This window comes from Laccaria bicolor, genomic scaffold, assembly GCF_000143565.1.
Source record: "Laccaria bicolor S238N-H82 LACBIscaffold_3 genomic scaffold, whole genome shotgun sequence".
Taxonomy (NCBI): Eukaryota; Fungi; Basidiomycota; class Agaricomycetes; order Agaricales; family Hydnangiaceae; genus Laccaria; species Laccaria bicolor.
In genome coordinates this window covers 1,854,041-1,868,680 of record NW_001889874.1, presented here as the reverse complement: position 1 = coordinate 1,868,680, position 14,640 = coordinate 1,854,041, and the positions used below count along the sequence as shown (strand labels likewise).

Genomic DNA, 14,640 nt, shown 5'->3' with positions numbered 1-14,640 from the left:
TCATGGCACAAAACCCACCCTATGATTTCGCCAATCTACACCGTTAATACTCTAGTAGGTCATACCTTTCTTTATTCTTCATTTTTTGGCCTGTCTCGCTCAACTTTTGGATTTATACCTCATGTTCAAGTATCCCTCGTTTTGTTGATCTTATTTATACCAATTCCTTTGCCTATTGCAACTCATATATTGCTGTTTTTCTATCAACTATGTAACGAGCTAGCTCAGAACATTTACGGTTCTGTTAATACAGGAGAAATACCCTTCGATGTAGAAGAGTGATTGTTCGAATAATAGTTAGTGGCTGTGTGGAAGGGTCATGACGGTGAAGCTGAGGGAGTTTTTCTTCTGCTTGAGCCCGTCCATCCCCCGTACATGTGGAAGGGGTGGATACGTGTTCGCCGTCAGTCCTGGGCCCTGATCAAGATGTAAGATTTTGTTCCAATAGACGTCACAAACTTACAAAGTCGTAAACAAAGGGTCTGCTCTGAGTCACGCCAAAGAACCGCGAACTCTCGAGGATGACCGAGTAGACGGGAGACGAATCATTGCCTGGAGCGTACACTTTCCAGCCTTCCTTGGGGTAACGAACATCCCAAAAAGAGACCACGCTGTGACGAGCTGTCCCAGCCGCAATGTGACTGGAGGAACCTCCACCACAGGAAACGGAGTAAATGGGTTCCTCCGACCATTTGTCTGATAACGACATGACGGGCCGCAATGGAATTGGACCAGAATTCTGCGTGCGGCCGCCCTCCAGTGATGTACGAGTAGATGATCGTAGATCATAGCATCTCACTACACCGTCGAACCACCCAGTGACGACAATTTCCTTGGATGAGCCCCAGGGAGAAGACAGAGGTCCATGTGAGAGACCGTAGACCGCTGTGGACGGAAGACGATCTGTGGGCAGAGTGACACCTTTGTCCGTATAGAGAATGGCGGAAGGTGCAGATGATAGCTGGGTGTTTGTGATCGGATGAATTGCGACGGGGGTGGTGGACGATGTACCAAAAGCTGCGTAGGGTGTAGAGGAATTTAAGGAAAGCAGCGAGACCCAGCTCCGTGACTTGAGCTCGATGATTGATGATGAGCTTTCATCGGAAGCGGAGAGGTTCTCCAGCTTTGCCAAGCCGGTAGAGGATAATGAGAGCAACAAATCTCTATCAAACGAAAAGCTTTCGACAAAGTCGTAATTTGGGAACGAGGGTACGATCGTCCGAGTCGCAGAAATTGCAGTTTTACCGTCGACCTCTGACGCCATGAGCATCACTCGCTCGATAGCACCGTCTTGGAAAGCAACGTAGAGGGTTCTGTCATGCCCACCATCTTGCACAAACGTGGCCCCGGTGATGTTTCGACTAGGTTCATGAGGTTGTTCTACAAACGAGAAAGTTCCTTCCAAATGGATAGAAGGAGAAAGTCCCTCCCCGAGATTCCCAAACTTGTAGGAGTAAAGTGTGCTGCCTGCTGCCACAACAAGTCGTGACGGACTGATGGCAAGGGTGGGTTGAAGTTTCCCTTTCCATGGCCGAGAGAGAGGCCGCGCTACGAAGTTGAAATTCTTCCAAGCAGTGTCCGTAAGGTAGTCATATTGTACGCGACATCGGGGCGACCATTTAGGGCGTAAGGACGAAAGGCCGTAAGAAGGGCGAGGGTTGGAGCGCAGATATCCAACCCATCCGAATTCGGATACCTAAAAATTGAATATTACTATGGACAAAGATCGACAAGGGTCATTTACGACTCACCAAGCTGTGCAGCTTGTGACATGTCGAAGATAGAGCAATGAGTTCTAGAACACCCAAGCCGTCAAGAACCAGGATGAGAATGTCGGCCGGAAGGGTAGTCAGGCTCATGGTGTCAGCTGGTTTTTTGAATTCGAGGTGAGCTTTAAGTGGGCAGCGGATGTAACCCGCACTACTGACGCATGTTCCGATCTGCGATTAGGTGTAGTAGTCCAAAGGGTTATAGAGTTTGAGTGATCTTCAAGAGAGCGGTAGAAAATATTTGCCCACCTCATACAAAATCCGCAGAATTTAAGGAAAAATCGGAGGCTGTTTCCTAGATCGGTGCCGTTCCAGTGGCAGTGATTTGACAGTCTCTCGACTCGCCGCTCGGACGCGATAGAGAGGACCCTGAACGCGAAGACTCGTGAGGAATAATCACGTGTTCTGCTTCTTTCGTGTCGCCCTCAGTAACCGCCGTGCCGACAACCATTAGACGTACAGCGCTGGCAAGAGTACTCAGTTCTCCCCCTGTTATCGACCTGTGCCCTCATATTTATACAACGGAAATTTTATCAAGGCCATGCGAAGGGATGTGCGCATCCTTCTGGTCGGAGATGGTGAGCGCATCGTTTTCAAAAATCACATCATTCGCTTATATGTTCTGAATTACAGAGGGTGTGGGGAAGAGCACAATTGTAACATCGTTGATCAAGGAATCATTTGTTGCGCATGTCCGTATACCGCCTACTCGCCCTGTTTGCAAACCGTAACATTCGCCTTAGGTTCAGCACATTGTACCCGAGGTCACCATCCCACCGGAGGTAACCCCAGAGAACGTTACAACATATATCGTCGATTCCGGAGGTGTGTCTGCGGTGTTTGACGCGTCTTTGTCACTCTAACATCTCTTCCTAGCTGGCCCACAAGACCGTACCCACCTCGAGTCCGAAATTCGAAAAGCACACGTCATTTGCGTCGTTTATTCCATTGACAACCCAGGATCTTTCGATCGAATACCCACATATTGGTTACCCCATTTTAGGCAGCTTGGCGTTAACGTATCTCTGCATCTCATTTCTTGGCGAATTAACCGAGCTCACTGATAGACCGGCAGGTTCCTGTCATTCTGGTGGGCAACAAGATCGACTTGCGTGGTGGAGAGGTTACAAATGAGGCTTTGGAAGAAGAGATTATTCCGATCATGAACGAATTCAAGGTGCGTAGTGGTTGCGTTCAACCTCACTTACCCTGACCCTGTTGTCTTTTCCTTTCCAGGAGGTAGAGACATGTGTGGAATGTTCGGCCAAAACACCAGTAAACGTATCTGAAGTCTTCTACTTTGCACAAAAGGCTGTCTTGCATCCAACTGCTCCGCTGTACGATTCGCGTGACCACGTACGACCTTGCCCTCCCTCCGTAACATACCGCCCTCACTTACTCCTCACAGGTCCTTAAACCGGCTTGTATCAATGCACTTCGGCGGATATTCAAGCTTTGTGATGCAAACAAGGATGGAATCCTGGACGCTTCTGAGCTGAATGAATTTCAGGTGACCTCTCCTCGTCTCGATGTGTTCGCTAAAGCTGAAATGATGGTAGAGGAAATGTTTCGATGCTCCTTTGCAACTCCAAGAGCTGGAAGGGATAAAGACAATGGTCCAAGAGCATGCCGAAGGCGGCGTTCGCGACGATGGCTTGACAGAGGCTGGATTCCTATACCTGCATACCAATTTTATTCAACGTGGACGACTGGAGACGACCTGGACAGTACTCAGAAAGTTCGGCTACGCTGAGGATCTCCGACTAACAGAATCTTTCTTGTCACCCAAGTTCGTGTCCTCAAGGCAATCGACTTCAATTTTTTTACTCAATAGACTTTTCATTTAGGTTCGATGTCCCCCCAGACTGCTCAGTCGAACTTAGTCCGCTTGGTTATCAATTCTTCACTGACATATTTGAAATATTTGATAAGGTACAGGCCTTGTGACCCTCGGGAAATGACTAGTCCTTAATATAAATTGGTCTAGGATCAGGATGGCGCTCTGAACACTGCCGAACTCGACCAAGTCTTTAGCACATCTCCAGGTAATCCATGGGCTGCGCAAAAATTCCCCGACACAACTCTTTCCGATGAAGCTGGTGCGGTCACGCTACAAGGATGGCTTGCGCAATGGAGGCACGTCTTGCTTCGCCCTCGACGCAATGATGTCTCCTAACATTTCTGTCCGTCAGTATGACAACGCTACTAGATCACAAAACTACTTTGGCATACTTGGCATATCTTGGATACCCGGAAGAGCCACGCACTGGAGCTCTGCAAGTGACAAGGCCGCGGAAAGTCGACCGTCGAAAAGGCAAAGTCGCAAGGAACGTATTTCTCTGTTTTCTTTGCGGTGCAGCCGGATCAGGGAAGACATCGCTGCTACGCGCATTTGCTGGAAAGCCATTCAGTCCTGTTTATGAACCCACGAGCAAGATGATTAGCGTAGTGAACTCGGTTGACATTGATGGCTCTGAAAAGTATCTTGTGGTGAGCCCTTTAGTTTTTGGGCCATTATATTCGTACTGACAACCTTCTCTAGCTTCAAGAATTTGGGTCGAGATACGAAGCGGAAACTTTGCGCAATCCTAAAAAGACGGATATAGCGGACGTAATCGTCTATGTCCACGACTCCAGTGACACCAACTCTTTCTCATATATCAGCAACCTACGGGTGTGTTTGTTTTATGCGGCTGCGTGCCCCTGGAGATTGATTTTTAGTAGCAACAATATAGCCTTGACCATATTCCAACACTCTTCGTTGCAACGAAATCAGACCTCGACCTTGCCCTGCAGGTGAATTATGACTTTTTTTATCTCATGAGACTCTGACTCACCATAAATCCCAGCGACATGAAGTCCAACCCGATGTATACTGCAGGAGACTGGGACTCCAGGTGCCAGTTGCCGTAAGCGTGAAAGCCGGCCAAACAGCAGATCTCTTCCACGCGATTTGTAGCGTTGCCCTCAAGCCGTAAGTTTATGATTCCATCGCATTTTACGCGATTACGCATGCTCCACGTTCTTCTAGGCACACGGCGATACCAGGGGGTGTAGACCGTGCGATGACGGCAGCGTCGAGGCTGCGGATGTACATAACCATAACTGCAATATTGGGTGGGTGTACAGCAGGTCTTATTATGCTTATACGGACGATGCTGCGACCAGGGGGAGCAGGGCTGCCTAGTTGGAGCCTGCCTTGGGCTAGCTGGCTGGTTGGAGGGAAACGATGATTGTATTTAACTTAGAGCAATACTACTTAGATTTACTAGATCCGAAGTCCGACGTGTAAGATCCGAATCTGCTGCATGTTAACTCGTGCCCCTCACATCTTACACCTGACATTTAAAAAGGTTCAATAGGTCATTGCGGCGTGTTCTTCCCCTTTAACCACTTCCCTCTGGCATCGATATTCGTTGACCCGATTACTTCTGAACATTGTTGAGCACCCAGTACACGCTAGTCTCCAACTAAATTCCCCCTACCTAATCATCTCCATCGTGAACTGAGTCATATTATGGATGAAGACATGAACATGGACTCTGGCGCAGGCCCTGGCCTCCAACCGGCCTTTGTCGAGCAGCCGCAGCAAAGTGTCGATGCAGGATACCAGGGAGCAGTTGACCCTGGGCGGAAACAGCTGTATGCCTCTCTCTACCTTCTTAATCGCGCCTTGATGACTCGATCTCAACGCATTTAGCGATCTGGTGTTCGTGCAGGACTGTACAGGCAGCCAAGGGAGCTACATATCGTCTGCGACCAAGAACATCGAGCAAATTTGCGCACACATATTTGAGTCTGGGAAACTGCAAAGCCAAGAGGATCTACGTGTGGGGCTGGTCGCTTTTAGAGATCACCCGCCGCAAGACCATACGTATATTACGAAGAATTTTGGATTTTCGTCGGACATTAGTAAGGTACACAAAGATTTGTCGGGCCTGTATGCCTCTGGAGGAGGGGATGGGCCAGAGGCAGTTACGGCGGCACTGGCGGAGGCCCTGAATATGGATTGGAGGGAATACGCAAGCAAGATGGTGGTCCTCATCGCAGATGCACCACCCCATGGTATTGGAGAGTACGGAGACGGTGAGTGAATGCCCTTTGCTCGAATTGGGGATGGTGCTTATGTTTCTTGCAGGTTTTGATGAAGGGTCTCCTGATGGGTTCGATCCTTTGCAATTGGCGCGTCAGATGGCCGGGCGTGGAATTACTTTGGTGAGGTATTTCAAGATTATGTCCGTATTGCTTTTCAAACGATGCGTATAGTTCTTCGTTGCTTGCGAGCCTGCTCTCAGCGGGTATTCGGTGAGCCAGATTGCCGTCTTTAGATTGATTTATCTTAAGCGACTAATAGTACGCGACGGATTTCTATCAAGCGATCACGAATATCACTTCTGGCCTTATGCTTCCATTGACCACGGCGGACCTGTTGGCTCATGCTATTGTCGGAAGCGTCCTGGAAAATCTCGATATGGAACGCCTCGTGAGAGAGGTCGGACATGCTGTTGCTCAGCGAATTCTTGGCAACAACGAAAGCGTAGATGATGTAGCCCGTGAGCTGCACGAAAAGCTACTGCTTCGAAATGAAAGCACAAAGAAAGTCGTGATTGAAAGCATATACAAGGACTCGGAAGAGGCGAGGCATAATGTGAACGTTTTCACGCAAGCTCCTTCTCTAACTGAGGCTCGGCCGTTGCTCAAGAGGGTAATTCATATCTTCTGTTCATCATAGACCTCAAGTATAACGTTTACTAGGTGCATGGCACGCGATTTACGGATAAATACCTACAAGCACGCCAAGCATACACGCGATCCAGTTATTCACCTTACGGCTCTATTCCTCCCCGACCTACCCCAGTCAAGGCTCCTGCCTCTCCGACGAAAGCTGTTCCTGGATCTCCTCCGCGGAAGGTTGTGACAAACTTTGCATCGTTTGGAGCATCGCCGACTGCCAGCGTATTCGGTACCGCTGTTGCTTCGACACCGTTTTCACTTGCTGGTGGTAAGGCCGCATTCGGAGGCATGAGAGGCGGTGTCGCTCGTCCAACGTTTGACGAAGAAGAGGAAGAAGATGACGATGGCAGACAAAAGGTAGAGCTTCGCGAAGACTCTATATCACTCGACCAGGTATGCAGAATCCTCAGACCGTGATGTCAGAAATTTATACTATTTTTAGGCCAGGCGTATTGCAATGCAAAGTGCATGGAGGAGTGCCCGCGCCTGAAGTCTACCACATGTTTTTTTTTTTTTGATTTTCACCTGTCGTTCAAGTTTCCCTTCACGAGCTGTATAATATGTGCAAGCTTATCCCACCCATCTCATCACGTAGCGCACACAAACAGACCACATTCTCTTCTCTTTGGAAAGCGTTGATCGTTGTTAGAGGTAGCGGTCGCATAATGAAAACGCACTGTTACGCCTATGTATTTTCTCTCTCAGCAATGTCAAAAATCGCCTGGATGTTTCTGTACAATAGTCATCATGTCATTTAGTCAACGATCCAAAAAGAACGCTTCTATGCAACCAGGGCTAGGGTATCACAATGTTTCCGTTTCTTCTTGCTGCGTTGTTTGTCTAAAATTTCGTCACAAGCAGAATTCGTTGTCCGTGAGGAGTCCATCTTGCCCCCCTCGACAATCTGTGTCTGGGCAGCGGTCCCCGTTCTTTCCAATGATTTGGATTCCTTTTTCAAGCTCTTTTTCTCTTTTCGTCGTGCTCGGTCTTCGCTATCTGAACAAAGCTGTCCAGCCTCAATCCCTGATTGAAGTCTCTTCTTCGCTTCCTTCAACTCGCGCCTAAGCCGTCGCCTCTCTGCTTTCCCTGCAGACTTTGAATCATCCGCATCCTCTTTGTCTATCTCCTTCCGTTTTGATCTTGATTTCTTTGGTAACTCAGCCAACTCCTCTTCATTGCCTTTCTTCTTCTTTTTCTCCTTCTCCTTTTTCCGTTTCTTACGTTCCCTTTCTCCATCGTCGTCGTCTGTCTTTTCCTTCCGCTTTTTCACTTTCTCATTCACAGTGGTTTCCAACTTGACATCCTCGGTGCGAACGGTGTTCTTCGTTTCATCGCTATCTGGACCAAGCACAGGGCCGCGAAAGAACCTAGCGTACAATCCGCGCTTTGCAGCTTCGCGTTTCGCAGTGACTAGTAGACTGAATTGACGTGTCTGGTCGACGGCGTCTGGAGTGGTGGTGCCTGAGGTGGCGGGTGTTCCATCAACTGGGCGACGAGTAGACAGAATTCCCGTCGTTGTGCGTTTGAGTGTGGATACAGAGTTCTGAATATAAGGGCTTAGATCATAAACAAATTTTAAGAACCGGTGGAGACCCTCACAGATGGGTCGCTGTCGTTCCCATCTTCATCATCATCGCTCAACAACTTGACTTGTATGGACTTCGCGGCTGCTGAGAAAAGACTTTAAGCAAAGTGAGGTGAATTTTTTATCCCCAGGTATTGCGAAACGACGTACTGATCCCAGAACGGGAACGCCTCGTCGCGATTCTTGCCTAGTCCCGCGAGATTTTTTTTCTGGGGGATGGCAAGGGGTCGACTGATAGCGCCTTGGCGGAGTCCAGTACCTTTACCACCCCATCCCTGGGCGATTAAGTAGGAATGGCCATCCAAGGGCATGCTTTGATCGTAGGGAATGTGAGTGAGGTTATTTTTGGGCGGAGTCTTTTTCGCACTGTGGGAAGCGTTTGCACCCCATACTACTTACGTATCAGTGTTCGGGAGTTTGATATGCTTCGGCAGTTTGAAATCCTTGTTTTCCTCCCTCGATATTGACACAAGCTTTCTGGGATTTTTTTCTGGACTAATTATGACTCTCACTAATATGAATGTCAACTTTTTTTCTGCAACAACTGAGTTTGACGAGCCCAGGATTTTAAAAAGTGGTTTTCAGCTCATCAAAATGTGGGATGTATGCAAATGTTTTCCTAGACACCCAAAAAATTTCTGGTCTCTGCCTCACTTTGTGCAAACAACTGCTTTCAGCAAAAGTCCGTATAACCTTGGTTGGAGCATGGAGCACTCCATTACATTAGCAGTGTTCATGGTTCTCATTTTTGATTCCATTCTTCAGGAAAATGGGACGATAAATGGAGTGAGAAATGAGACCAAAAACAACCCAAAAACATGATTTTTTGAAAAACATCTTTTGACGTTTTTCTATTTTTCATTCTATTTTTCATCCATTCTTTGTCGTCGGGTTTCAAGTCGCTGAAGGGTGTTTTGGCATTGTCCATTCTTTTCATTTCTTTCCAATATGGCAATCACATCACTGTTCTCACTACAGAATGAGCAAAAAAATTAAGATAAAGTAGTTTTAATAGACTACTATGGTCAGCTAGCCCTTGGAGAAGACGGGGGTACTTCCGAGCTCAAAGCTTTATCAGCATGTGAGTTGTGAGAGACTCACCTCGTGTACAAGCAAGGACAACAGTCCCCATCACGTAAGGGTCATCTGTTGGTTCCGCGTCATCTCCCCCTTCATCGTTGTCATGAATGTGTTCCACTGGCGCAGGAGGTGGCGCGTATGAGGGTGGCAGCATGCCTCGGTTGATAAAGTCGATGCGGGCCGCTGTGAGTTTGTCGAGGCGCTGATTGGTTACAAGCATTTGATGGAGGGCCTCGTATCGGTTGGATCGCCGCCATGGCTTCTTGACGGCAGTGATGTGGCAAGACTCTGTGATGGAAGAGCAGATACCTCCAGGGGCACCAAACTCAATGAGGTGGCGGTAGTGAGAGAGAGCGTGTTGACGTGGCAGATTGAAGCCATCAGGTCAGACGCCGGTGGTTCGGAAAACCTCACAGTGATGATGGAACTTTGCAAGAGCTGTATCAAACTCTTTCAGGGTGTCGACGGTGATATCAGCATGCCGTATGATGTAACAAACATCAAGGAAGGTGCTGATGCATTGTACCATCTCAGTGGGGACATGTCCCGCAATGGCAGGAAGATACACCTGTTAAAGATCAGATGTTAGCCACAATAACAGGACAGAGCGAGCATTTTACGTACCTTCATCAAAGCCTTTGAGTCATCTCCTGTCCACTGTTTGAAACGATGACCATGAGGAAACTGATGAAGACCCGGAAACGGGGGTGCTGCTGCAATCCTACAAAGTCAATTAGAAAGAAAAGACTTTTCAGAAAGTGAGGCGGGGCTCACCGTCGATCAATATCATCCATTATTTCGTTTGCGCGTGCCTCGCCATGCTCAAGCTCCAAATATTCACCTACCCACGTCACAAGATGATCTTTGAAGGTTCCTTTGATGACTTGGTGAAGGAGATCGGGGGTGAGGATTTCGTGAATGTCGGCTCTGGGGAAGTGAAAAGTGAAAGGCTAGAATGATTTGGAATGAGACAAAGGTGAGGATCAGAACCAAGGAGAAAGACCCACAATTATATCGTCATCAATGCCAAACTCATCCCAGAGCTTTTTGGAGGTGAGTGTATCCATTAGCAGCTCTGTCAGCGCTCGCGTACGACGGCCGCGTACCCCATCCAAATCGTTGGGGAGAGCCATACACCTGATGGAAAGTGAGAAAAACATCAACTGAAAGAATGTAGAACAAACCTAGGACACCAACCAAGGGGCAACCACCCGAGCATCCGGTTGGGTTAACTGGTCCCATCGGGGTCGTGGGATTTAGCCTGATTTGACACGTGCATCCAAATGTCACAGTAGTAGTCACAAATTCTTATCTGTACATAGATCAGTTAGGTGTATGGCTCTTTGCCTCTGTAGCACGTTCCATAAATTCGATAAAATGAGAAGAATACTCGAGCATTTTGCACTCTGCGCAAGGTGGGTAGTCTGTACTGAGAATAGTTTTGAGGCATCTTTTAGATCGAAGATATATTTCATTTTCTTCTTCTCCAAACGAGACAGGTTTCCATCCCATCACTTTCACCTCATGTCGATGATATGGATAAGTTTCCCAGATCGAGCCTGGAAGCCACTTGATACCCAAACCTGAGCAAGGAACTTCTTGCACTCCAGTAACCACGATCTGAGGCACAATAGATGGTGGAGGAGGAGGCGGTGGAAGACCTTGATTTTTTTGTGTTTGTAGGCATGGTCCCATACCACGGTGAAGCAGAAAGTTCCATGGATTTGCTGTTGTCATCGGAGAAATGTCTGTACTGCAAAGATCACATTGAATACTGTGCTTCCCAGTAATATTATTGATTGTGGTTGTTATCCTAGGAGCACCAGGGAGTTGAATTTCCTTTGGATCTTCAGCTGCGGGTCGAGGTTTTGGCATTTCTTTCAGTGAGAATGGGGGGAAGGAACAACAAATCAATTGAAAAGCCTGTCTATGGTGAAAACACAACATGCAAGGCAGATATTTTACATGTTATGGTAAGGGTCTTCAATTGAATCTGTGGAGCACGTTGAAGCAACGTTGAAGGCGCATGCTAAATGAGCGTGGGTGTGACAATCATTTTGGGATTGCACATGTTGACTCCCATGACCCCGATGGGACCAGTTGTCCTAACCGGATGCTCGGGTGGTTGCCCCTTGACACCAACCCTGAACGATACCTGCCAGGAGAACTTGTTCAGGGTAATCTGCTATGTATGCAGCCAGATCATAGATAACCTGACAAAAGTGTCCATCAGGACAGCGACGAACAACAGGGGTGGTCATCCCTGGGTGCAAAGACTTCAGAACGGCTGCAAGAGACGCATGGTATAGCTGTCTCTTGAATCTGTGAAACTCGGGATCTTTATCATACTTGTGAGCAGCTGATGTTCATTTTGTTAATAATGTATCAAATGGATTTCAAAATACACACCCTTAGGGATTGCCAGAAATGCTCCAGGTGCTACAGCACCATGGTGCGCTCGCCGAAGAGTATTGTGGACACCACCAATAGAAAAATACACTGGGTGGTATTCCACCTGACCAGTAGCAACCGAAACGGTGGTCTTGTCACTACCAACAATGACAGGGCAATACATTGCACCTTCTGTAGATTCATCAGCTGCATAAATATCATCCTAGTTGGTAATAAGAAATGGCAAAGGCCCTCAGAAAAGAAGGAAACTCATGCAATGTCTCCAAGAAAAAATTCCGGACATGAAATTATTCCACCTACGTTTTCCTGACTTATCAAGCTCTATGTAGGGCACATAGTCAAATTGTCCTTTGAAGTCAGGATTGTCGAGCATGTTCCAAATGATAGCGTCGGGATCATGGTAACAAATTTCAGGCACAGGAAAATCTGTGTGCCATCTGCAGACACCTGTGGACACAGGTTGTGTGCCAGTTGCAAACCGAAAAGAAGTATCTGAAGTCACTTGCATGCAGACCAATCCAGTTGTGTGCACATTAGACCTAGTGAGCCGAGTATCTGCAGGCATCTGCAAGCATCAGCGCACCTTGCTGAGATTTCATATTTCTTGAGATTTCTTCAATGAGCACCATAATTATCCTTCTAGTTTAACGTATCTGAATCTCTCTGATTCTTTCTGACTTGTTGGTTCGTACCTATAGGTCTGTACTAAGACCATTTTTATGCTGAAATGTACAAGTAACACAGTGTCTGAGGCTATGACTAGTCACAAGGGGGTGGTGGAACGTGGATTTTAGATATACAGTCGCATTATGAATTAAGGCACCCTCAGTCTACCCCCTACCCCCCAAAAAAGGAAACTTCCAAGTTCCTATGTCAAAAACATACTCAAGTAGGTATGTAGTATGTTACATTTTTGGCAAGGGGTATGTCAGAATTTGCCAGGGGACACGACATAGGGGAGGGGGAGAGCAATTGAGCCTTAAAGGAATTTTTTGTTAATACTGTCCAACTGCTTTGGAAGGCCAACGTCAATGATTAGAACATTTTTCAACCATTTTCAAGGGGGTAGCAGGACATGGATCCCGAACCAAGGGTTGGGGGGGGGGTCCAGCCGCAGGCCGAAAAAAAAGAGTGACCCCCATCAATTTCAAATTTTCATTGTCAGTGATGTTCCATGGATGATTGATGAGATGCATCCGAAGCAGAAGTGCTGACAGTCCAAATCAATTGCAAACCTAGTGTGGCGACATACTGTCTATGTCGAGTCTCAAGTCTCGACACACCCTAATACACTCTGCACACTGCCCTAAGGGCCCAAGCCAAGAGGCTCAGGCTTCTCATGCTAGTCTACTCATAAGTAAGTATCCAACAGCCTTTACACTGACCTACTAATCAGTATTTCTACACTCCACTTGTCACAACTTCTTTGGGCTTTCTTCGACTCGTATGAGCCCAAACAAGTCGAAACAAGCCACAAGTCACAAGTTGACAAGTAGATCCAAAAATCTTGCAAGTTGAGTTGCGAGATTGCTCAACGAGCTCTAACAAGCTGACAAGCTCAGAAAAGTGGTAATCTTATTTTTGGTATTTCGTAGCAAAAAATTAGGTATAACTGATCATTGTATGGTACTAGCACAATACAGCGAGAATACAACAGTACACTATTAAAGAATCCTTTGCCATCCACACCAGCGACGCCAGGAGGGACACATCCCTCCCCCATTGGGTCCCTTCCACAAGCTCTGTATACCCCCTTCTCAAACTCCCTTCCTGCCCCTGCAAGTGCATACTGGTACATATGCCATTGAAACGGCATGCACAGCAGAGTGACATGGCAATGGTTGGTGTGTGGTGTGGGCACCAGTGACTGGCTGGGGACTTGTCAGTTGAAGGGGGGGGATATCAAGGGTTGCTGACCTTTTGGCAGCACTCGTTCCTCCACAATCATTTGTTGTTGTTGTCATTGCTGCTGTGGACTTTGTGGCACATTGGGAAGGTTTGGCTTGGAAAGTTCTTGGGTGCACATAGCAGTGGGCTAAAAAGAACAAAATGGCGGATGCGATGGCTTCTGTATGACTTCGTTCTCTAATTTAACAAAACCAGGCTCCAGCCTAAAAAGAGTGAATTGGAGAGATGGGTGGACGAGAAATCTAGGAGAGACCAAAGAGCCAAAGATGTAACGTACCGTTGACAAGCCACGTGGTCACCGTGGTGTGGCATTGAGTCGGCTGGTGCTTGCCTGGTTGCTATCGCTGCTAGCGTGGCGTGGCGGCATTGGGCTGACTGGTGCTCATGGTTGAGGCTGGTGACATGGCGTCACCACATCGTTTTGTCAGGGCTGGTGTCGTCGGTGTGAGCTATTGTGGTTGTGGGAGGTCAAATGGTGGTTCCGGGAGGTAATGGTTGGTGGTGGTGGTGGTGACGCAGCAGAGGTGGGTGGTCACTGTGGATGATGGTGTGGTTAAGATGAGAGGGAAATTACAGAACGGACATGGCTACCAACTGTTACATAAGCAAGTTCACAAACCACTTTTTTTGCTAAGTCCCCTCATGGTCAGGCACCTTGTCAGCTTGTGAGCTTGTGTCGACTTGTGACTTGGTGACAAGCTGTCAGTCACAAAAAGTCATGAAAAGCTGACAAGTAAAGTATAGGTTTGCTGATGTAGTTGCAACCAGTCACACCACTTTCAACACTTTGGATTCTTACTTGGCACCATTACCCCCCCTTCCCAGCTCCGTATTACAATCCCAGCAACCATAACTGTGATGCAGCCAGCCATGGTGCAATGTATGAGATTTGGAGTAACCACTGCCATTAGGTCGAATTTACTTGTTACATGTAAATTTTCTGTGAATTTTATGAATTCAAAAAAAAAAAAAAAAAGAAAAAATAGTATGTGAAAAACATACTCTATTAGGAAGGTAGGTGGTGGGGGGGTGTCAAGCGGAACTCTGAAAAAAAAATAACAAGTGTTGGTCTCTTTTCCACATTCCGCCACCCCCTTGACCATTTTTTCACTCTTTTCTCACACAACTCAAAGGAGGAAAAGGTCTTTGACT

The 14,640-nt window shown here is 47.3% G+C and overlaps 7 protein-coding genes across 7 annotated transcripts; 2 read left to right on the top strand and 5 right to left on the bottom strand.

Moving 5' to 3' along the window:
- Positions 1-194: 194 nt before the first annotated feature.
- LACBIDRAFT_292502 (uncharacterized protein) lies at positions 195-1,859 on the bottom strand (the record flags this gene model as incomplete). The annotated part of the gene is made up of 3 exons (XM_001875735.1): positions 195-417; positions 464-1,696; positions 1,752-1,859. The coding sequence occupies 3 exons, from the start codon at positions 1,857-1,859 to the stop codon at positions 298-300; spliced, it is 1,461 nt and encodes a 486-aa protein (XP_001875770.1). The 3' UTR covers positions 195-297.
- Positions 1,860-2,310: 451 nt separating this feature from the next.
- Positions 2,311-5,041, top strand: LACBIDRAFT_188270 (uncharacterized protein; the record flags this gene model as incomplete). The annotated part of the gene is made up of 15 exons (XM_001876152.1): positions 2,311-2,347; positions 2,403-2,461; positions 2,513-2,594; positions 2,646-2,788; positions 2,845-2,946; positions 3,006-3,125; positions 3,178-3,279; positions 3,329-3,558; positions 3,617-3,701; positions 3,757-3,905; positions 3,962-4,259; positions 4,312-4,443; positions 4,494-4,565; positions 4,619-4,743; positions 4,801-5,041. The coding sequence occupies 15 exons, from the start codon at positions 2,311-2,313 to the stop codon at positions 5,000-5,002; spliced, it is 1,938 nt and encodes a 645-aa protein (XP_001876187.1). The 3' UTR covers positions 5,003-5,041.
- Positions 5,042-5,167: 126 nt separating this feature from the next.
- LACBIDRAFT_292500 (uncharacterized protein) lies at positions 5,168-7,191 on the top strand. Its single transcript, XM_001876151.1, has 7 exons — positions 5,168-5,411; positions 5,470-5,855; positions 5,908-5,984; positions 6,036-6,074; positions 6,124-6,474; positions 6,525-6,896; positions 6,946-7,191. The coding sequence occupies exons 1-7, from the start codon at positions 5,287-5,289 to the stop codon at positions 6,991-6,993; spliced, it is 1,398 nt and encodes a 465-aa protein (XP_001876186.1). The 5' UTR covers positions 5,168-5,286; the 3' UTR covers positions 6,994-7,191.
- A 93-nt stretch (positions 7,192-7,284) lies between these two features.
- LACBIDRAFT_308943 (uncharacterized protein) lies at positions 7,285-8,399 on the bottom strand (the record flags this gene model as incomplete). Its single annotated transcript, XM_001875734.1, has 3 exons — positions 7,285-8,046; positions 8,103-8,184; positions 8,239-8,399. The coding sequence occupies 3 exons, from the start codon at positions 8,397-8,399 to the stop codon at positions 7,285-7,287; spliced, it is 1,005 nt and encodes a 334-aa protein (XP_001875769.1).
- Positions 8,400-9,113: 714 nt separating this feature from the next.
- Positions 9,114-10,387, bottom strand: LACBIDRAFT_308942 (uncharacterized protein; the record flags this gene model as incomplete). The annotated part of the gene is made up of 7 exons (XM_001875733.1): positions 9,114-9,142; positions 9,190-9,493; positions 9,560-9,736; positions 9,793-9,889; positions 9,943-10,118; positions 10,176-10,305; positions 10,353-10,387. 7 exons carry the CDS (start codon positions 10,385-10,387, stop codon positions 9,114-9,116), a joined length of 948 nt encoding a protein of 315 aa, XP_001875768.1.
- An 810-nt stretch (positions 10,388-11,197) lies between these two features.
- LACBIDRAFT_322804 (uncharacterized protein) lies at positions 11,198-12,209 on the bottom strand (the record flags this gene model as incomplete). Its single annotated transcript, XM_001875732.1, has 5 exons — positions 11,198-11,350; positions 11,415-11,527; positions 11,578-11,766; positions 11,881-12,027; positions 12,164-12,209. 5 exons carry the CDS (start codon positions 12,207-12,209, stop codon positions 11,198-11,200), a joined length of 648 nt encoding a protein of 215 aa, XP_001875767.1.
- A 964-nt stretch (positions 12,210-13,173) lies between these two features.
- On the bottom strand, positions 13,174-14,030 carry LACBIDRAFT_308939 (uncharacterized protein). The gene is made up of 3 exons (XM_001875731.1): positions 13,766-14,030; positions 13,498-13,665; positions 13,174-13,447 (listed from the first exon to the last, which is right to left on the bottom strand). The coding sequence occupies exons 1-3, from the start codon at positions 13,798-13,800 to the stop codon at positions 13,210-13,212; spliced, it is 441 nt and encodes a 146-aa protein (XP_001875766.1). The 5' UTR covers positions 13,801-14,030; the 3' UTR covers positions 13,174-13,209.
- Between the last annotated feature and the right edge of the window lie 610 nt (positions 14,031-14,640).